The 24930-nt window shown below is 31.0% G+C and overlaps 1 protein-coding gene across 1 annotated transcript in view; it reads left to right on the top strand.

Annotated features, from left to right (window-relative positions):
* Window positions 1–443: 443 nt before the first annotated feature.
* Window positions 444–24930, top strand: part of LOC132713361 (uncharacterized) — a 70897-nt gene continuing 46410 nt past the window's right edge. Inside the window, exons 1-2 of the mRNA XM_060695923.1 lie at window positions 444–467; window positions 1490–1730. Of these exons, the coding sequence (XP_060551906.1) occupies window positions 444–467; window positions 1490–1730 (265 nt within the window). The remainder of the gene's footprint in view (window positions 468–1489; window positions 1731–24930) is intronic.

Raw genomic sequence — 24930 nt, 5'->3', positions numbered from 1 at the left:
CTTTAAAATTAAATAAAACCCAACTGATTATTCAATTATTTTGCAATATTTCTTTGAAACGGAAACAATAAAAAATAATAATAAAGGAGAAATATTATGCGCAGGAATTGAGTAGTTATTGCCATTTAAAGTCTAAGTTAACCGTTTTTTATTTTTTTCCACTTTAAGGTTCATTTTGAGTACAATATAAAAATTGTATTGTCTAGAGAAAAATGTTGCACGCAAGTGATTTGCGTCATGACTTACACCTGCCGGGAAAGACAGGAACAAGCTTTGAAAGTTGTATCTTGCCATCTTGCCACCAAAATCTCAAAAATATTTATCCAGGACCCCTCTTGTCAGAAATCCGCATTTATTAATCATTAAAACGGGAACATTATGAAAGGTTAAATGTTGCCTCTTAATTGTTTCTGCTCGTCGAAATTGAACATATCACCTTGGACATGAATATCCAATCTCAGGCTTCAGTTAGATACAAAATCTTTATATACGAATTCTAAAACACCAACCATGTCTGATTCCAGAATGTGGCGTATATCTTCCTATTACGAGCTTACCCCCTTTTTAAAGAAAGATTGCAAATTGACCTAAACGTTAAACGAACCTTTTTAGAGCAGTACTATATGAATCAGCTCGTTATTGCAAATTTTCTTTTCGTTTTGAGCAAAGATCATTTCAAACTGGAGAGTAGTCCTGTTACCATATGGTCGATTATAAATCATATACAGAGTAATTTATTAATAATCCTCAAATTTTTTATGAATTATATTGAAGCATGCTAAAACTTAATAAGCTAACCTTATTACATGTATTTAAATGGAAATAGTTTAATTCAATAATGCTTGTATTAATGCATAATTTATATACATAAGAGTTGATCTAAAAATGGAACGTCCAATCGTCATTAAGTCTGGCTACCATTACTGTTCACGCTTGTATTTACTGAATACAACGTTAGGGGCTTAAATTTCAAAACAGTGAAATTATCAAAGTGTAATTTCACTGTTTCAACAGTGAAATTTACCAGTTTTATTATCACTGAATATATTTCTAGTAAACCACCCCGAAAAGCATGTTAAACTAATAAAGGGAGATATAAGAACGGCGACGAGTGCACATTGTTGTAGAATAATGCACGCTTCGGGCCCCGTTACTTTGTTTATAAAGAAAAAAATCCGATAGTGTTAGACATGTACAGTAAAACGCTCAAAAAAACACCAACCAATCTGAACTGGACGAAACAGTGGTCTTAATTCGCGGGTTGGTTCTTAATTATGGATACTCTTATCATTGCTTCCATGGTCAAATTATGATTGTAGTTGTTTTTTACTACTGTTGATCTCCCTTTTACTATCAAAAAAAAATAACGCGCGCATATAGTTTACGTCCCCTTGCATCAATTATAATTTTTTGATTTATGCTATAAAGCGACACGTTTTGTTTGTCAGTTGAAAACATGGCCTCCAAACAAGCGAGAAGTAGTTGTTAGAATTATTCTAATGAGGAATTTGTTTCTTTGCAGGATGTGTTGTATGCATTTAACAATAGTTTAAGTGAAGAACAATCTTGGGCGGTTTGTTATCAGTGTGCACAATATTTTGAGCAAAATCCGTCCCAGGAAGTTTTTAGAGATATTTATTATTATGGAATTATTGCTATTCGGTTATCAAAAGAAGGAGATATTAAAATAGAAGTAAACTTCAATCAGGGTTCTGGAAAAGGTCCCCCTAGTGAGTATTTGTCGAATTATTAACAATTTATACTTCTTGAAAGGGTTGACAAATATCTGGGTATTAAGTAACGTGTGAAAAATCTCCAGTGCGTTTTATTATTAATTTTATCATTATGTTTTCGTTATTTTTGATAGTAAATCCTGTGGCAATTTATGGTACAAAACTATTCAGATTGCAACATCGTGTATAAGCAGATTTTGATTCTCGTCGACTCGTACCCATCACAAGATACCATAGTTATAGAGGAACATTTTAGGGATGGGCGGGGAGGCAGGGGGAAATTATAGTTCATGGCTTATATTTGTGCTTGGTAAATATATTATTAAATATGTATATAGGATAGCTTTACTCGTCTGAATGCTAATATGTTTACATATAATAATTGTTACTAAAAACTTTTTTTATAATAATAAATTATTAACTAACAGGTGGTACTGTATTTAGATGGAAAGGGTAATTTTAAGTTTTAGTACTTGGGGTTTGTTTCTGTGTTATAAAAATTTAAAAACTGTAATTTGATCCAATAAAAAAATGCAGTTAAACCATTGAAAACAATTCTTAAATATATTATAAATTCAATCAATTATTAAAAGTGGTGCCATTATTTCACATTTTCCCAATATATACTTGTATGAATTGAATTTAAGATTAAAATTTCAATGTTAATGACATTAAGAATAAATAGGAAATTTTTAAATTTTGCATGTTCTAACTCATTTTCAAAATGTTTGGGAAAAAATAAGGGAAAAATCTAAAAAAATTGTGAAGAAAAACCAATTAAATTTTTTAATTAAAAAATAATATTGGGCAAAATATCCCTTAGTTTGATATGATTTGATTACATTTTTCTTTTTTTTATTTTAACTCATTAAAGTGATAAAATTTTGTACAGAAATAAAAATAATATAATTAAAATATGACCATTTTTGCTATCTGAGGTTAGGTAAATTATGTTTGATTTAATACATTGTAAGTGTAAATTTAACCTGCCAGTAGAACAGGTCCTAGAAAATTTTATACTGACACCCACTGAGCAATTCTTTCCTTCGTTGAGTGAGCAAAATTATGGCTTGTGTTATGTTTTGGGAGATTCATCTACCCATAGATATTTATTCTTTAAGAAAATGTAGATGGGTCAGAGATAAAAATATTTTAACCTGATGTAACTTTTAATCCTATTCTTTTGACAAAAAAGATCAACAATTTCTTTGTACAAATACTTATTCATACAATTTCTTTATCTAACTGACCATTTACTAATTACTAATAACATAAAAGGGTTTTAAAGAGCTACATTTCTCAATCCGGTGAAAGTATTTGGCCTTGCTTTGAAGGCGATAACTTTTGTAAGAGGATTTATGAAGAATTCGAATACACAAAAGGTCTTTCTGTGTCTAATTCAGCTTTAGAAATTTGAAAGTGAAGATTAAAAAGGTCATCTATGTTTTGAAATAACGAATAGTGAATTGATAGTTTGGTGTCACTAAAAAGGCATATATATGTATAATATATATTTATTACATGCTTTTCGGTGGTTTATATAAATATATCAGTGATATAAAACTGGTAATTTCACTGTTTGAAACAGTGAAATTACCACTTTGATAATTTCACTGTTTTGAATTTAAGCCCCTTACGTGGTTTCAGTGAAATACCAGCGTGCACAAAACTGGGTACCAACTTAATGACGTGACGTCGTAAATGACGTCACGGTTTATTATTATTTGGCGCGCTTTTTCATTCAGTATTAGGTTTAATGTAATTTTAAAAACGTTTCTTTGCATATAATAAAAAGAAAATTTGTTTAGTTTATTGTAAGATAAAATATATTTCACCTTGTGAACACCAAAAGTTCATATTTCACTCGTGGCTGCGCCACTCGTGAAATATACCTTTTGGTGCTCACTCGGTGAAATATATTCCGATCTTACACTGAACTAAACAAATATCCTCTATATAAATGACAAGAATTTATGTTATAATGCTTTATTTTAAGTAAAAACTGTGCCTGCACGGCTGCCAAAACAAATATTTAAATAGAACAAAAATCAAATGTTGCAGTCTTCAGTTGTTACTTGCTTTTTAAATTTATATTTGTTAGCCACTCATAGGTCAATAATTCTGTAAATTTTATTTGAAGTTATTTTTTTTGTTATTTGACATTACGACATTTTTATAATCGATTAACAAAATGTACCTGTACATGTATATGTACCATGGTAAGCCAGTAAATGTTTTTTTTCTTTAAATTAAAGGCAATGGATGGAAAGATTATAGTGTGTGAAAGGCATTTTGTCATAGGCTTATTTAGTTTGACATAGTATACTAACCGTCACTGTATACATATAAGTTTTACATATATGCATATTATGATAAGTAGGAGGTCTTTCATGCCAAAAAACATCATATTGTGTGCTATTATGGCATGTGATCAGCCTTCAGGCTATAGGGGTACCCTGGTTTCTTGTCTAGAAACTTCTAGAGTAAGGAGATATGATAATCAAACTTGATATAGTTATAGCAAACTTACTGTATGTGGAGTTAGCCTTCAGGCTATAGGGGTACCCTGGTTTCTTGTCTAGAAACTAGAGTAAGGAATAAGATATGATAATCAAACTTGATATAGTTATAGCAAACTTACTGTATGTGGAGTTAATACATTGGATTGCTACTTTGGTTTGCTTTTGGTCTTGCCAAGCTCAACATCACTCAGTTGCTAAAAATATAAAATTAAAATGGTTTCCTATTTGAAAACCTGGTCTCACGGGTTTGCCATGATTCTCACGTAATCTTTGGAATCTTAGACATTGATGATTTCATTGAAGTTAAAACATTGTAACCAAACCAACACGTATCACTGACACAGCTGTGTAAGGTAATTTACATATAAATGAAAAAAGCTTTGCGTGTTTTTTTGTATAAGGTTTTGAAATGTAATTAAAAGCGATTGATGTATTGTAATTTGATATATTAACAATTCAATCTGTTGAATAAATGGAAATGTTATACAGGAAAAAAATTGTGTATTAACATATGATATATAGTCATATGTAAATGTATGTGTATATATTGTTTGTTATATATATGAATATATATATATTAAGTAGAAAGATAGAAACTGAACAGCTGCTGTTAATAATGGATGACAAATAATTACATTGTTCTACATCAAAGTGAAGATCTCATCCAGCGTAGGATCTTGTGCCAGAAAGCGTGAAGCATTCAGTATGCCAACATGTTGCCTATGGTACATCATATTTTCCGGCAATGATAAGCGCTTAATTGAAAACAAAAAACATTGACAATCACATCTCATAACTTTGATCATGCACAATGAATTCCATCAGTTGGTAAATCTGATAAGATGTTTCCATGTATACATGTATATCAAAGAATTAAGTTAGAAACAGTACTGGGTTTGAATTTATCTGTCTATTTAATGGGGATAATTATGTCAGGGTATTTGAATTTCAATGAAAATTGTATCACTTTAAACCCTTTCCACTGCACCGCTGTGGGTTCAAATCCCTACAGGAGCTTTGAATTCTTTCATGAGCTAGCTTAAAAAAGTTGAGTGTCTGAGTTGTGTCTGAAATAATGCACGCACAAAGAGCACCTGAGGTCTTCCTCCACAAGTAAAGCTGGAAAGTCAACATAATTATTATACTTGGTTGGCACAGTGACTTAAAACCCAACACCTTCCAATTAAAACAATCACAGGATTGTCATGAATTTTTTTTCTGAGGTGGTCTCTTTTGAATATGAGGTGGTTATTTTAGTAGCTTTTGTCATAACCAAAAATTTCTTTTAAAATCCCACAGTGTGTCATACAAGTTTATGTTTAAACTTAATCAGATTTTTTTCGTTGTTACTTTCAAATGTAAATAATTTGTGCACATGTATAGTTGTATATACTATTTAAAATGTTCTAGTTTTAATCCATCATGCAAACAACCTAGACAATCCTTGTTATTTCGTACAATTTGTTCATTATCCTCCTTTGTTAGGAATAATCAGTAAAATCAACATCTTTTAACCATTATTGAAGGTAACATGCAATAAAGTGCTATATTTCTGTGCATGTGAATAGCAGTTAAAACAGTTTAGCTTAAGCACCAGTTTACTGTGCATTTTTTCCCCATTATTTACCATTTATTCAATTATTGCCTACTTTCAACTTGTGGGATCAGTAACTATTGGTGTGGGAGAGATTTGAAAATGCTGGTAATTCTTAAATAAGTGACATTGTTGCTCCAGTTATTCTCTAATAAGTGACATTTTTGGCTTCATTAACAGGCTTGAAAATAAATATACATGTATATAAAGAAATGAATTTAATATCAGTTGCCACTTGCCACTTTGATGTCTTTTTTATCTTTAAATGGTAAAAAATTTAAAAATTCTGATACTGTAACTGATTCGGATAAATAATTAAGTGATTCGGTCAAACCATAATTTTTAAATAACCATTGTTCATAAGAATGATTTGAGTCTTCAACATAGCTATTGTATATAAATCAATCACTGTAAGATTCAATGTGTACCCTGTCTTGCAAGTAACTTCCGATCACTGTATCTTAATTTTTGGGAGCCTATATATTTTAACTTGTACCTTAATCTTGTGATAACAGGAAGTAAGACATGTTTTTATACTGTGATCAAATTCATCACCATGTACCAAAATAATTACCATATAAAAGTGCTTATAATTAATTGTATTTGATTAATATAATTTAAAAACAAAAGCTTAAAATTAATGATAAATACAAAGGCAAAGTTCCTGTAAGTTAATACTATAGAATGAATGCTTTAAAAAGCTTTTGTAACCTTGGAAATGCATATGACTTATTTAAAACCCAAATTAGGGCAATGATCATGTTCAATGACATTCTTTCATGTGAACAAGTTGGGTTCAAACAACAAAACCACATGTTATCATCAGTTTTACATTATGACACTTCACCTTTTATACAATTGTCGGATACCTTAAGGCATTCTTTTCTTGTACTTTCTTTACATATAATACAGCAGTTAAACAACAACAATAAACAACAATAACTAATAGCATACAAATTGATGAGATGAAGACAAAAATATTTTGGTAATTAAAAAAAAAAATTCCCATGATACATTTATATGAGTGTGACAGTGCCATATTTTGCATCCCTCTGAATCAGTGTAATACTATGAATTCTTAGGCACTGTACATCTATATAAATCAGAATAAATTATTCTTATTAAGAAATTTTCACTTTGCTTTGGTTAAATTTACAATGTTGTGAAATTTGTTATAAACTAATAATAAAGACCAGTTTATTTAAAAGAAGAAAGTATACGCCTTTTAATTAACTAGAATGATTATATGTTAGAATGGTTATATTTGTCTGGATAAATCTAAGTGGGTGGGGGGGGGGGGGGGGGGGAGGGTCGATTGGGGTCCTAACTTTTCCCTCTAACAGCAGCAAGTAAAATGTCTCAATAAAAAGCATACTAGTTGTAGAGTATTAAAGTAAAGATTTTAAAAAGCATATCAACTTTCTTTGTCGGTGGCCAGGTGTAGACAGGTTTGATAGTATTAATATAATTAAAATTGTTATAGAGAAAAAAATTCATTTTCAGATCTGTGTGAACATTAGTCACTTTTTAATCCCACATATTTTAAGTACAACAACAAGAAATGAAAAATACCAAACAGATCAGTAACAAGTACTTTCCTAATATATATTCAATAAATCAATTGATAAAAAAATGCTTTACTGGTATTGATAAAAACCACGAAATTTTTATTTAAATAGATTAATATCCATACTGATGTTATACCATGCTTTAAGTGGGTCCCTTGAAATCCGTGTAAAAGTAAACTTTGTATATATCTTGTAGGTTTGGAATTCTTTGAAAGGTGTTTTTCATGTTCGATCCGACATGGAGGAATGCGATTTCTTTTCGACTAAATGATTAACATGTAAATTTGAACATTTTAACCCATTTAATTTAATTCATGGGGCCATCATAGTAGGAGATGTTTAATCAAGGCAGTTAAATGCCAGATTTTTTCCCCGTTCAATACAAAAATCTTTTTAAAGGATTAACTGTGATCATTGAATGGATCAGTCGGATACTGTATACAAAATTGCTTTAAAATCGTTTTAGGTTGAAAGTAAACTTTAAGCATTAAAAAAATAATAAAAAAATCAAGGGTAAAAATGATGTTGTTATTTATATATATATGAATATATAAATACCTTAAATAAAAAAAATGTAATCTGATTTACATTAAAGGCACATTATGCGTCAGAAATGAATATTTTTTTAACTTATTTAGAAAGGGCAAACATGATATTTATAACATTAAAATAATGGTTTTAAAGCATGTTAGATGCTTATAACATGAAAAAGTAGCGATGAATGTGAAATAATATGTCATAAAAGTAGCAAAATGTAAACAAAGTAGTATTATGACTTCCATACAAAATACTTAATAATTATAACAGTACTTATTGCCAAACAGCAACAGAAGCAAAGATTGTTCAGGTTATAGGCCTATGGGTAAAACTTTGGATACTATACGAGGGTTGTTCGGGAAGTTCTGAGAATTTAGTCATATCTCCTATATTTTCTGTTTCTAAGACGTAATATTTTGCACATACTAAAATTAGCATATCACGGAACTATTCCTAAAAATGTAATAGAATCAGACAACAATAGCCGGAAATAGCAGTAACCATAGCAACACTATAACGCCGCACCGGAGCAGTCCGACTCTAAAGAAAGGTATAACACGCTACACTAATAATATTTCGTAATTTTGATAAGGTAAAAAATGCGCGAAAACGCTGGTCAGCAGCGGAACGTCATGACATCATTTCCTGAAAATATCATAACGTTATTTAAATTCTCAACGGATCAACATTGTTTTTAAGTTGTTACCCAGAGCCACTGAGTAAACAACATGACGTCGATATAGGTGACGTTGAATTGCGAAGCATCGTGAAATTTTGTGTTGCGCTGGAAAAGTCTTCCACAGAAACAATGAAAATGATCAATTCTACAGGAAAATACAAGAAATGCAGTCCGGCTACAGTGTATAGATGGCATGCTTGTTTTAAAGTAGGAAGAAACTGGATCGAAGATGAACCTACAGCCCGGACCTCACTCCGATGGACTTCCGTGTGTTACCGGAGCTCAAATCACAGCTGCGTGGGAAACGCTTTGACTCAGCTGATGATCTTGTTAAGCATACGCAAGCTATAGTCTCGTCCTTTACCGATGGTACGTGGAAACATACAATAAGTGGATCAGCCAACATAGGAAATGCATCGAAATTGCAGGTGACCACGCTGAAAAGGTGCGACGATCGATGGACTTTAACGTCGCATAACGTTGCAACAGACGTCGGCGTGCTCCGGGTGTTTGTTATATGGTTATTTACTATTTTTATTATGTTTTAGTTTCTGTGTGTATGATGATGATATTTTCAGATACTGTACAGTATATATTGAAATAAATGCGTATATATTTATATTTACGCTAACCCGACTACAACGTGTGCTATTAAACAATTCTCAGAACTTCCCGAACAACCCTCGTAAAAGTACACTGAAAATAAAAAGCTTTTGAAAAATAAAAATTAAAGCATTACGGAGGCATAATGGGCCTTTAAAATTAATGGTCCATTTATAAGGATGTCATACTTAATTGTGAATGAAAGTTTAGCAATTAATTGTTTAAAAACTTTAATGCTTGTACTTTTCACCAGATAGTTATAGCTATACAACAGTAGGAATCAATACCAGGGATGATGATCGAGGCAGTATCCAATTCATCCTGTAAGCTCAAAAGCATTGGGTTGCCTGATTTGATCCTCCGTCATGGCAAAATTTTTCTGTTTACAATATTCCTCGACATCGAGTCATGGTCATTTGTTTGTCTTGGCTGATTCAGGAATCATTTTGGATATTAGTAGTCATGGACACTTGCACAGAAATTGGATGTTACTGTTTAGTTATTGGACTTATCTACAGGAAAGCTGTTCAGGTGGATTGACCAACATAATTATATGACCAAAAGTTTTGTTAAAAAACAACAACAACAAAAAAACAGTAAACATAAGTAGTCATGACTAATGCCTAAATGCTGGGTAGATTACAGTTTTATAAGCCCAGTGGCTTAGTGATTTTGTTACATTGTTACAACTCTTCAAGGTATGGCAGCTGTTGCAAGGATCAGACTTAAAACACTCACACTCATTGTTCTTATTTGTTAATTAATAGATGAGTTCTGAATTTGATATATCACTCTTTCACTTCTGATAGAATTATTAAAATGGGGAAGTTGATTAATGATATAGAACAAAGCGGTAATTCTGAATGTCTTTAGGCAGCTGTGCAATGCTCATTTATATTATGATATAATCAACTGTCCTAAAAAAGGCAAATACAAATGTATTAAGTCCAAATTAAACCTGCAAGCAAATATTGCAAGTCCAAATTTAACTTGCAAAGCAAATATTACAAGTCCAAATTAAACCTGCATGCCTTTTGATGATCGAGGCAAAATATTTCAAGAAAGTCAAACTTGAGAAAAATATCGTCTAAGATTTTTAGGAAAAAAAAAAGATTCAAGATTTTTGTGATAATTTGCACATTGTGTGCAATTAGTGACTGATTTTGCATAATTTACATGAATCACCGTATTTCTACTGCAAGACTTAAATGTTAACGCTACCTAAGGGCTTAGCTTTTGCATATATTTTGACCTCTTTTTGGTAATTGACCGGGTACGTGGATAATTGCAGGTGCTGTTTGCAATGTGATATAAATTACTTTCTTTATACACTTCAGAACATTATACTCTTAAATACATTTTCAAAAATTTTCATGAAAATTAGCATTAATCTGGAGGCATGGTACTTTAAAGGACCTGTACATTGTTGTACATTATAATGTACATTATAATGTACATGTACTTTAAATTAGTATATTATTATTCCTATTCCTTATATGTATAATAATGTTGATAGATTATGCTCAACAAGAATTAAGTAGTAAGCACCCTTTTCACCTGTATATTTATCTTTGATAAACAGCAGGTATTAATTAGGCACTAGTTGAGGAAAGTTAATTATCCTTGGACAAACATTTGGATTGTACCGTCACAGGAATGTTATCTGCTTCCTGGTCCAATATAGTCAACACTTCTTCACCTCTGATAAATGATTAACCGGTGTCCGGCTTTAATTTCTCAAATTTAGATTGCTAAATCATCTTAAATTATCATTCATTTAAATATATTCTTGTTTTAGGGTTAAATAGGGTTTGGTATAGCAATAAAAGGTCTTATTAAAACACCTGTTATTGAATAAAATGCTGGTCACTTGCTGGTCAATTCTGAAATGGACTTGATATTATGATTTACAAGTTCTTGAAAATTAAACTTCAGCGCAGGCTTTTATAAAGGTACAAATTGACTGTAGCAACCTTGAAATGTTATCATGTCAGGTGGATTATAAACATCAATTAATATGATAATCTCTCAGAGGTGACAACCAATCATTGAGTTACTGGGCAGTAAAAGGCTGTTGAACTTGATGATAATGGCCTGGAAGATTCTACTTGGTATATGATTAATTATTCCACGAAATACAAATTTTCAATCAATCTGTTTTAGTAAATTATACTATTTTACAGTGAGTACACTGAAACCCTGTTACAATGCTCGTTTTGGGTTCCAAGGTCTAAACACCTCATTATATATTGTTAAATTTACCGCATTACACTGCCGTTACATACAATGCTTAACTGATTTTTCCTGTCCAATCAATGAATATCAACACATTGTAATGTTATTATTTTCATGGTCAAATAAGCAGTGTTTTGAGTTGCAGTTGACTTGGACCTAAGAACCTTCTAGTCAAAACTTATATCCAGTTATCCAGCTAGAACTGTCATTATATTATACAGTTTAATATACTGTAAGGCTAATTTAATTTGAGTGCTTAAATATTATAATTAAATTATTTACATCATGGGTAAAAAATTATAGGCCCTGACTGTATACTATAACCAAAAACTGAACTCATAAAAACAAACATATTTTTGTACTTTAAAGCATGACTTTTCACGAGAAACATTTTGTCATAAATTAATATTCCATTAAAGAGAGAGTAATTTGTGATAATGCAGTGTCATATCAATTAATAACCATAAAATAAAATCAGGTACAAAGAGTAGATATTTAAATGGTGAAAAAAATGTTAATTGCCAAAAATCAGTAGCAAAGTTGAAATTGAAATCGGTATTTTGGTAATGTCACGGTCATGAAACAGGTTAATATGGTGTTATATCGGAGACGAAGTAATGATTCAAGTCCTTCATGTGTGGCTATAAAATTGATATAAAGTACCCATCAAATCGTCTTAAAACGGTAAATTTTGTGAAATAAAACTACCTTAAAAAGTCTGAAAAGTAGAGAAAGTTTTCATTACCTTGTTACACTGTAACTTTATGATGTTAGAAGTTGGGAGATTTACTTACTTAAAATGTGATTCAATTTTTCTATTTCAAACTTTTATAAATTCTCTGTCATGTGTGAACTCTGTCATAGTTGGCATACCAGTTATTTTTTTAGCCTTTTAGTAAAACAGGAGATTTCTATAAGCCCTGAATACAGTATTAACGTGATGTGGTTCTGATGAAACTGTACAAAATTGCATGCCGTCCCAGTTTTGACTGATTGCATGTGAGGCAGGCTTAATCATAAGATTCAGAATCTGTAACTACCTCCAGGATATGTAACAGCCTCCAAGATATTTAATGGCTTCCAGGATCTGTTACTGTCTCCAGGATCTGTATTAACTGTCTCCAAGATATGTAACTTCAGGATCTGTAACTGCCTTCAGGATCTGTAATTTCACTGCCTTCAGGGTCTGTTACTATCTCCAGGATCTGTAACTGCCTTCAGGATCTGTAACAGCCTACAGAATCTGTAACTTCAGGATCTGTAACTGCCTTCAGGATCTGTAATGGTCCTGCCTTCAGGGTCAGTAACTACCTCCAGGATCTGTAACTGCCTTCAGGATCTGTAACTGCCTTCAGGATCTGTAACTGCCTTCAGGATCTGTAATGTCACTGCCTTCTGGGTCTGTTACTACCTCCAGGATCTGTAACTGCCTTCAGGATCTGTAACTGCCTCCAGGATCTTTAACTGCTTCCAGGTCCTGGAGGCAGTTTAGATCCTGAACCAACAGATCCTGTAACTGCCTTCAGATCTGTAAAGACCTCCTGGATCTGTAACTGTTACAGCCATTCAAAGACTTTATTGGGCTCTAACTGTTTCATAGATAATATAAGCCGTTGCAATGAATGGTGATTTTGGGTCTGCCCTGGAATAGAACAGATCTAAGCAGTGATTAACTTTCCATGCAGAGGTCATTGATGCATATAAACATTTTACCATATATGCCAAAAGACTTGCAGACTAAAATCATTATACAAATTCCACTTTTCCAGAAAGATACAAATATTGTCTACTCCAGCAGTCAGAAATGATTCATATAGTATACAGCATTTATATGAATATGATAAATAAATTTTCAAATACTGATAATGTGTTATTGACTGATTTAGTATCATGTTTGCTTTATTTGTTAAAATCAGTTATTTAGAGTACTTAAATGATATGCGCAGATATTTATTGCCACTTTTGGGTATATGTACACTTCAGTAAATTTATACAAGGCTTTTGACAAATTTTACCTGTTGCAATGATTATTATTCATGGAATAGACTTGTTTTGAAGTGTTGTAAATAATAAATTACATACAATTTTGTAAACCTGTTATAACTAAGATATGAGTAAGATTTCTATAACATTGTAAGAATTATGCAACTAGCCTGTGAGAAATTTGGTTTAAAAAGGTATAAAAACACTAAATCATTATTTAATAATTGCAGTTGTAACGTTCACATCATGCAGATTGTGGTAATTTTTATGCTGAATATTTTTGTAGAAATTATAATGTTGAAAAAAGGACACAATGTCATTAAGAATATATTTTGTAATTATAGAGACTGTAGATTAAGTGTAATTTATCTGTAGTCAATCCAGAATTGCACATTTTTGACAAGTCTTTTTTATAATGCTAAAAAAAATTCAAGGTTGTAAACTTATATAATTCATTAAGTTCTAAAATATTTTAGCATGTGTACAATCAATTGTAGAACAAATAATTAATTTTTTCCAATAGTTAATTATTATATATATTCAAAGAATGATTCATCATTGAATGTCAGTCTTTTATTCTGTATCTTGAAATGACTTATTTATATATTTAAATTGTTTGACGACTGTTGTAAAATTGTCAAAGTGTTTAATAAACATTTATGTAAATAAGATATACTTAACCAGGTTTATTATGATTTTATTATAATTAGTTTGATAATTTATTGTAATATTTACTACACTACATGATATTTAGTGACATGAATTATTATTATAAATCATCAAAGCCAATTTAGTTTTTTGTGAGATGTATGGTCAGCTTTATGAAACTTGTGCTATAGTTTATATGCTGTAATACATGATAATAAGTTCTGGAGGAAAAGTCCCAAACAGCCTTTCTGTTGATGATATTTCGGTCATATTAAATTGGGAATCAGTGTGTGGAATCACCTGACCTGAGGCAACTGTTATAAGCCAATGGATGGTAATACATGTATAGACTCAAGATAATTCTTGTTCTTGATTGGTTGAGGGCCAGAAGCTGAAACCAACTGTTTAAAATTGATTAAAATATTGCATTTATGATGTCTGCAACTTCTTACATTAGATTTCTTACATGGTATTAGTATTTGAATTAAAAGAACAGGTGCTTGACCTACAAATAAAGCATTTTGTCAAATTTAAATACATAGGCATTATAAGATAATTATTTATAAAGGTTAAAGGTCTCAGATTAAAAAAAGACTGTTTAAAACATTTAAAGCTGTTTTAAGTTAAATTTATGATGTAAGAGGATTTATTTATCTGAACAATTAAAATATACTAAGCAAAATGGTAGGCCCTTGGTCAGGTGGTTTTGTTTTTCAAATTGGCTTACATGTAACTTTCATCCTGAAATACATCAGACTGTATAATTATAAAAATGGACTCAATAATTGAAAATACAAATTTTATGAAATAGATAATTATATTCTCTTACCATTTTATAAAAAAGAGTTTTCTGAAAAGCTGGTGAATGTCATTTACATTCAGGGCTTTTTTTCCTTCTATAGCAGGGGCCGGTATAGGGCTGCTTCCCCAAAGAAACATTCTTTAAAATCATGCAGTTTTCCCCAAAAATTGAATTTACATCAAGTTTTTTCTTCCCCTTTTGCAAATATACCGTGTATTTTTTCCCCAAAATTAAGGGCTGGGCTGCTTTTCCAACCTGTGAAAAAAAGCCCTGACATTTTTGTAATTTAAATACTACACTGAATTTCTTGGTCCTTAATTTATTATGATGTCATGGACTGAATGGCCTTTTACTATTTGGTAATACAGATATATTATATTTCTTTTTGCACTTCCGTTGGCTTTACACAGATTTTATGTTGCAAATGCACCATAATAAAAATCAGAAAATGGTATCATTAAATTTAAAACTTTTCTTTGATTTGCTATAATTGGGTTCTTCTCTTTTCTTTGGGTTGAATTACTGTATATTATTATAAAGGTAATGGTTAGAGATTTAGATTTTTTTCTTACATTTTGAAGGACTGTTGGGTAACATGATACAAGATCTGAAGTAGAAATGTTTTAAATGATCTTACAATGGCTCCAAAGGTGCATAAAAATACTGATAGTGTATCTTTTGCAGTAGGTGAGACACCACTATATTGTAGGAAGTTTTTGATGACAATCAGTGTGAAGGCATTACAATGGCATCAATAGTTATGATAAATGATAAACCAAGATAAACTTAGATGAACCATCAAGTTGTGATTTTGGAACATGTATATGGAATTTGATACATTTTTTTCATTGAATCCTTCATTATTTGATGTTTGAATATTTGGTTAACTTTTTTATGTAAAATGGTTTCTTGCTTAAGAGAGATTTGATTGAAATAGAATAATCATTATCAGCATAATAAAATGAAGCTTTAGCTATATAATCTAGTATAAATCTTATTAAATTCATTTAATATTCAAATAAGATTTTGTTTATTGTTGAATATTTTTAATTGCACATTTATAGGTTTTATTGATCAGCAGAAATGTAATTTCAGGATATTATTGGCCTTAGTTTTGATGATTTTGATAAATAATTCATTCTCTCTACTGGTTGGAGACCATCAAAACCGGAAAACGCTTAATTTAGTATTTTTTTGTTCAGTGGTTATCAGTCACTTTTTTATCAACAATAAATGCATGTTTCTTCTATAATTTAGAAAATAAATTTATTTCAACCTATGTAAATGGTAGTATTTTAATGTTTTTTTTCAAGAATGTTGACATTTGAAATTTGGGCGTCAAGAAAATAACTTAATGCCTGATCTTATATACCAGCTATTATGATTTGCAGAGTAAACAATAGAATTTCCAACTTAAGCTTCAGAATTTGTTGCTGAAATTATCTATATCATGTTGAAAATAAAAAATTAAAACAACCAAGCTTTTATCTGAATTAAATCACGCCATGTACATATTTCTCCGGACTCATGGTACTGTAGTGTGACAATTTAGGTAATTTTGATACCCTCCTTGATGAGCCTCAGATATAAATGTCAATACAATCAGAAATAACAAACTAGTTTGTTAGTTAGGATAAGGACCTAGCTGTACTGTGTCAAATTTTTAGGTCTCTGGGTTGGAAATTTTGAAATTTTTATGGAAAAATGTTCAAAAAGTGTCCGGTTGATGGTCCCCGACCTGAGTACAGTTGAAAAATATATTCTGTGAGAACATTATCTATACAATTCATGTCAACTGTGTAAAACAATAAGACTATAATGGTGCAGTCATTTACTGTGATTGAAGCTTTTACCATTTGCATACCACTGCTCCTTAAGCCAGCTCAGTTAACTTAAGTGGAACAAAGGTCATAATTAAATCAGTGTATATTACATGTATTTCAGTTATAGTAGAAAATGACTCAAATTTGTTAAAATTTAACTCGGCTACAAAAAAATATAATATTTGATATCAGTTTTGATGTTATGGAATTTAAGTATAATGAATGATTAATGAGTGGTTTTGATGAAAAGAGTTTTGAGTCAGAGGTGGCCTTGTAAGAACCTGTCACACCTGACATCAGCTATTAGATATATGCTATACTTACCTGGTCTTTTATATTGTTGTAGTACCTTTTAAATATCATGGCATTTTGTCTCAGCTCAACAGGTCTGACATCTGATAATATCATTCGTAATTATTACCATTTGATTCTAATTAGTGCACCTGTTTATTAATAAACTTCTTAATTTGACAGTGTTACTCGAACAAAATTTTGTACATTGTACATAAGGGCTTTTATTAGAAGCAATACTGTAAATTATCAAAATTAAAATCTTTTGTTTAATTGTCTGCCTGAGACAAGCCTTGACAAGGAATATTTGTATGATCTGTCATAATAAAAAATGCTTTTTGTTTTATTAGATTATAGGTCGCACTTGATTAATTTATTATAGCTTTTTTCATTAATGTATAGTTTAGAACATAATTGATGCATAAGTCAAGTGTAATTTTAGCCCTGACCTTTTGCAGTAGGAAGTTCAGGATATCAAAATACATGGTGTTACAAAAAATATTAAGCTTCCAGTGACATATATGGATTTGTGTCATAATCACAAAAAAAAGAGTGGCAGCATTGTCAAGTGGTTAATATGTCAGATTAGTAGTTTAACGATCGATAGGTGCATTCGTTCAAAACCCATCAGGGACAAGTCGTTGTTTCCCGGTAGTTGAGCAAGAAACTTTACACTCACTCAGTACCTGTTGGTTTCAGGAACTGATTCAAAAGCTTATAGCTTCCTGCACAATCACACTAAAATAAATCATATACATAAAAAAAACCCAAAAACAGAACATTCACTCCAACATCTCCATATCCTAAGACTTTGGAATTAGTGTTGGAATAGAAGTTTTCAAACAAATTGTATCAGTGGGCCAATTTTCAAGGAAGATCATTTGCCATGCAGGCTGGGACTCTGTGACGCAGCACAAACTTTGATATTTGGTATTGTTTTGACCTATCTGTAAGAAAGCTGTTGAATATTGTGCTAAAACATAATGTTATTCAGAAGCCGTGAAATGTGGAAATAGCCAAATATTATAAAAAGCAGCAATACATTCCAAGAATTATAAGTCTAGCATAATTAATTGTTACATTACGTTAAATGATAGAGGAAAGATTCCTCAATCTTTAGGCAATTACCTAGCAGTCTTGCTGACTGGAATTTGACTGGCATTTGGTAGAAATTCCAATATACTCCATATATAGCTAGATGCAGGAATATAGAGTATTGGAAATCAATGACGGATTCTATTTCAAAGTCTTGTTTTGTATGAAATTTCTGTGAATCTAAATGGAGATCGAAGGCAAGCTGAGACTTCCTCCTGTGTGTTTATTTTAAGCAGAACACTCTTAATAATTACATGTATTTGAACTTAATTTGAGCCGTGTCACGACAAAACCAACATAATGGGTTTGCGACCAGCATGGATCCAGACCAGCCTGCGCATCCGCGCAGTCTGATCAGGATCCATGCTGTTAGCCATCAGTTTCTCTACTTGTTATACGGTTTGTAAGCGAACAGCATGGATCCTGATCAGACTGCGCGGATGCACAGGCTGGTCTGGATCCATGCTGGTTGCAAACGCACTATATTGGTTTTGTCATGACACGGCTCCTGTGTGTTTATTTTGAGCAGAACACTTTATAATTATTTGAACTTAATTTGTTCCTTAAAAAATTGAAGGGATGCAGAAAAGAGTAAACATTTGGCAGACTTAAATAAGAAAAACCTTAATAAATTACCCAAAACATTAAATAGGCTTAAATTAGATTGTTACTATGATCTTCAGTGTCCCTCAATGAAATAATTGGAATGAAATATTTCAGCTAAGCAAGAATTTTTTTCATTTATTGCCTTTTACAATATAATATTATTATTCTTCATGCAAATAAATGTATTTGAGCGAAGGGACAGGTGGAGCCTGGTTGATTAACATGTAACATGACATAACATGTAATCAATATGAATAGAAATACAAGTACATGTAATAGACACAATAATTATAAAAATAATTTTCATTCATGCTGTTTGAGAATTTTTAAGTTAACTTCAACTTGAAATTAAGAGCTTAAATGCCAATATCTTGATGAAAACGAAATTTAATGTATTAGTAATCAAACTAGAATTAGTTTTGAAAGAAGACTGTTACCACCTTGACCTTGATAGGTATAGAAGTCATAATTAAAGGTATGTTTTAATTGTTTGATATAGCCTTCTTGCTCAAAGTTTTAATGACTGGCATTTTATCAAAGAGATAAATTAAGGTCGGGGAAACACTAAACTACGTGTATGTTAATTATTCTTAATTGGTATAATTACAATTGAGAACTTTGTCATTACTGGAAGCAATGTCACGCTACCACCACCCACTAGTTGTAACTAACATCCTTAGCTTTGACATTAATGACTGTTTTATAATATTGTTAACAAGCTTAAGGTAAAAACGAGCTGTGTCAGGTATTATAACGGCAAAAACCTAAACCTTGTCTAAACACCACTGTAATACTTTATTTATTCAATATGAAAACAAAGATCAACATTGAAGGAAAGAAGAGTGGCATTCATTGAACGCAATTCCCCCAACAAAACCTAGCAGTTAACCTTCGGCAAGGAGCCCAGCAGCACACTATACAAAAAGAAGAGATTGGGCACAAGGGCAAGGCACAGAATAAGAAATTATAAATAATTCGAAATTATAACAGAATCATAGAAACCGACAAAGATATTTAGATATTAGACTGCAACTGAATTGCATTGTATGAGTTATAGAAATCTTAATAGACTGTGTCCGATCATCCATTATCCTGATTATTTTCTAAATATGGGTAAAAGACCTAAAATGTCAGGAAATAGGATCAATATTTGTAATATCAATTCAAACTTAATCAACAATTTTTATTCTTGGAAGTCCAGAAATCTGAAGATTTTTATTTAACTCTTGCAAATTCTTTTTAGTGTCAGTAAAGACTTTCTTAATAATGTCGACAAAACATGGTGTAGTCATATTTGAGTATGATTTAAAATTAAAAGTGTTCCTTAAATAGATTATTTAAATTGAAGTTGTTACTATTTTAATAGTTATTTAGTCTGTCACAGGTTGTCACTTGTTGTCATTCTTTAAGACTAAAATATACCATATTTAAACTAAATTACTTTGAGGTCACAAGATAGTTATGGTGTTTAAATGCATTTTAATTAAGTCATGGAGATGGGACTTTAAATGACTTTAGCTGTATAAAATGCTTAGATAAAAATGTTTTTTAAATGTATCTCAATTTTATCAGCTGTTAGTAAATCAAAGTTTAACTTTAAATTATAGTCCCTTAATTGCCCTGAATGAAATAAAATACACATATTTTACTTATGTGTATCAAATAAAAGTTATAACAAATATTTACCATTATTATATGATTGTGCAGTTTCTAATAAATAATAAAATTGTACCCAAGTATAAAAGTAGGACGTATACTCTGTTACAAGTATTAGTAGGACTGTTACACATGATTTTCAGAAATGTAAAACCTGATGTTTAAATACATTGTAATTATTCCAATTATTTTGTGTTGGCCTGTATTTGACCTTTTTGCTGTCGTAGTAACACTATTTTTTTTTGTAGTCAAAAAGTTTAATAATGCAGCTTTAAAGTGATACCTGAGTACAATCCTGGTGTCATATTTCTTAAAGCTACCTAACCATTCACTCCTTTTTATAGATCAAACACATACAGTAACTTTGATTTAAAATTTCGGAGGTCAGAGGTCACAATATTAAGATAAATCAGATAAATAAATTTTTTGTGATTGATCTCCATTCATCCTTTTTTTTTTAACCCTTATACCACCCATAATATGTTAGATAGACTTGTACATCTTTAAATCTGGACAAAACTATTTATCATTTTTAGGGGAAACATTTCAAAATGGAACTGACGGAATAGCGAAAAAGTCTGCACAGGTTACTTAGCTAGCTTAAAGTACTCCTCAAACTGCAAACCTGGCAAACTTGGTTTCCCCCCCATCCAGCATATCCAAACTAAATGACTTGTATGTACTATCTATAATCTATTCTAGGTTAAAATAGGGACTCCCAAGAGTGGCGGACCCCGGGCATTATCACACCCTTCATGTCCTTAAAATGTTAAAATATACCATAAGGTGTCACCTATAAATTTTGATCCAGTAACGAACGGAATATGTACAGAAGTCGATTTTAGTGACAACTAAATGACTATAATTATATTGTATATATATGTAAAATTATATATGAAGAGAGAAAGCAAGCATATTTTCTTGAAAACTTGATAGTCTAATATGAATAGGGGTAGCTTTAACATTAAATTTCTCAAGGAGGAAATTGCTGCTTCCTGACATGTTTATGGCTTTTGTGTTTAGGGTATTGATATGTAGTGACACCCCAGTATTATTTCTTGTTTTACTGCACATTTTTAACAATATAGTTATTGTTCAGAAAAAAAAGCTTGATACTTTAAAATTTAGTATCTTCACAATAACAAATGTGCTATTTTTTAACCAAGTATCATGAAGAATTTACTATATATACATGTACATGTAGTAGATTGTTTTGTTCATTAGTTGAAAAACTAAAATTAGATGTTAAATAACTTGATATTTGAATAAATTTGTTCTTTGTAACAGCTCAAAACATGCACCTGGCCACGATAAACATTAAAATTTTCATTGACAATATCTTTAATTACAATAGTGTCATAATGGTTCATTCACCATCATACCTGTACTAGGCACATGCAAATTTTCAACTTTTTTTACAAACATTTAACTTCACAACTATGATGGGGCCCATCGATTGTTTTGAAATACGGTAATTCAAAATTAAATAAATATAAAAATACGTAAATAAATAAAGTAGAGACTTTGATTTCACCTATAAAATACTGAAATTAGTTTAAGTCATCTCAATTCATAGTAAATTAAATATGGCCTTGAAATTTTGTGGTTGCTGACTTTAAAATATTCATCTTTCAACTTTACATCCGTTGTGACTCATTTAAAACTGGATAAAGTTAACATACTTCTTTTCAGACAAGCATCAAGTGTTACTTTCTTCTAAAATTTCATTTTTATTCATGTTTTTTTTTGTGTGTGTGCCTATTTTCAATATGTTATTATGTTTGTTAATTTCATGCAAAATAGGCTGAGTCTGTTTCACTTTTACTGATGACTTTTTTCCTAAAAAGTTTATATAAAATATTTATTGCAGAGAATTTTGTTGTATCCCTGATAATGAACATGAATCAAGAACTTAAGGATCATGTTTTCAAGAGTTTTCATAAAGACATAAAAGAAAAAATCAAAACTGTTCAATAGAATTTTGTTGTTAGAATATGATAACAGAAACATTTTAAAAAAAAATTGTGGTCACCATTTTTAGAATCCTTACTAAATACATGTACGTTGTAAGGATAGTACGTTAAAAACACTTTTTCAAAAAAATCAGTAAAATGTTTGTAAAATTCACTGCACTTTACAACTGTGAATGCACTAATTGCAGCTTAATTGAAAAAGAAGAAAAAGGAAGTCTGGTTGAACTTTGTAAGAATCAATAACAAATTCAGACAAAATTAGGCCGCCTTTGACTATTGATCTGTATGTTTGTGTCAGTCAGGTTTATCAATACATAGATGATCAGAAATATTCACGCCCTGTCAGCAGTAATGTCGCCCTTCTTTTGAAACACCTCTGATTGGAATTTCCAAAATAAATATGACAATTAGCACACATTTAACTCTGATAATTAAACCTTTTGAAAGGTATGTTGACAACAAATAATGCCATCTTTTACCTGGCATTGTTAGCAGTAAGACAGGATTTATATATCTTGACAGGGAAGATCACAACTCTTGGTGTGCCGCCAAATTCCTTGTCGACCATGCATTATTATGAACGCAGGGCTAGAACCGCAGAATGAATGCCAAGATTTGCATTCTGTAATAAGAACAGTTCATTAATGATAAATGCTTTAGTTTTGACAAGAAAACAGTGTGTCAGCTCTTCAGAACTTGTAGAATCATGGACTGCTAAAAGTACAATGCAATTGCAAAGGCAAGACTTCAATTTCCGCATAGGCTGGCTTAACATAACCATAAGAAGGGATGTCAATGCTTCTGTTCATTATAAATAATAGCAAAGTTTTCTCTTATGAAATCAGAAGACCTAAGACTATTTTGATAAATTAGTATGTATCATAATTATATATAATTTGTCCGACTGAAAGGTCACTAAGAAAAGTCGTCAATATTCGCTATTTTCATCGCAGTGCTTAAAACCTTAAACCATTGTACATGTACTTGTTTATTATCTGAATTAAATTTAAGGCTTAAAGGTATATTTTCAGAAAGGTCAAACTGACCCAATTCTGATAATGTTGTTTAATACCCTGCAGGGGCATCAGGGTGTGAAAATACCATAGAATGTTTTCCTTTAACACAATAATGCTAATTATTGGCACTTACCATAAGTTGACATAAAACCTAGATCAATGGCTCAGAGGCTATCAACAATATTGCTTGAATATATATAAATATTGGTACACTTGTGTTTATTCAGTTGCACAATGCATTGAAATAAAACTTACGTAAGGACTTTTGTAAGGTAGATTGTGTGTCCATGATAGCTTGATTTTTTTCAAAAGATACAGGTGCATGGGTGGGACAGGAGATCTGGCCGGTCAGTTTTCAGTGACCTGGGGATTTAGGTAGAGACAGATTTGAAAATAACGATTAATAAACAGATCAGTCACATGGATTTGAAAATTGCTTGTTGGAAGTCATATTTGCAGGACCATTGGTAAATGAAATTCGTCCTGCAGTATGTACAGCTTTTAACCTTTGAACAGCAGTTGAAGTCAGCTGTTACTTAGTGTGTGTACATTTATTCACCAAAATGATTTAAACATTCCTAAATAAAAAATTCCCTACAAATTAAATAAACAAGTGTACAAAAGAAAAGATCAATCATAAAAATGAATCATTTTTTTCATTTTATCAGAGAAGATCATGTTAAAATCAATCATATTAAAGGTATGGTAGGTATTATATCTTATAATAGATCAAACAATGTGTGGTTTTGTGTCCTGACACTGACAGGAAATCATAACATTTTTACCTGTATCCAAGCTAATTTTAGAAATAAATTGACAAAAAATTGTTTCAACTGGTGGGTTTGTCATGACTATATCTGGGCTAATTTTGGCAAGGTAAATTAGGTAAATTGACACAAAAAATTCATTTCAACTCATTCGGCCACCGCACCCTATCCACAGGTTTTCTATCGTTTGACTCACTTGGTAAATTGAGATATCTGTGCAGTTTTAAGATAAAAAAAAATGTTAATTTTGATTTTAGAGATCATTTAATTTGTTACCTGCCAGTCAGTGTTATAATAAAATTTACTGTTGTGAGTGACCAGAATTATGTCATTAATAGACGTACATGTATATATATTTTTACCAACTGCTACTAAAAGAATTGATATTGGACTGTTCTTTTAATATTCAAATTAAACCTAACAAAGTACCCATTAAACAAAGTTAGCACGATAAGAGTTAAAAAGGAAAATTATGTTAGTTGATCATATTTACTAAATATTACATGTACATTATACATGCTCATCAGTGGAGCTATAAAGGGAGGTTCAATTTTAAGCTTAGCCAAATTAGAGTAATTTAGACATTTAATCAAACTTAAACTTTTTTTTGGTCATTCAACAATTGTAATGATTATTCTGGTAAAAAGCAAAAAAATCTGATGCACGTTTATTGGTTCAGACGTAACGTGTGTCAGTTACGTCAATAGGAAAAAATAAATCCAGTCCTGTTATATCCAATGCCCTAGTTGGTCAGCCCCTTTAAAGTTAAAACGTTTGTTCTGTCATGTCTTACCCTGTA

Source organism: Ruditapes philippinarum, unplaced genomic scaffold, assembly GCF_026571515.1.
Source record: "Ruditapes philippinarum isolate M1 unplaced genomic scaffold, ASM2657151v2 ctg1770_1_1_1_1, whole genome shotgun sequence".
NCBI lineage: Eukaryota > Metazoa > Mollusca > Bivalvia > Venerida > Veneridae > Ruditapes > Ruditapes philippinarum.
This window is presented reverse-complemented; position numbering and strand designations above follow the sequence as displayed.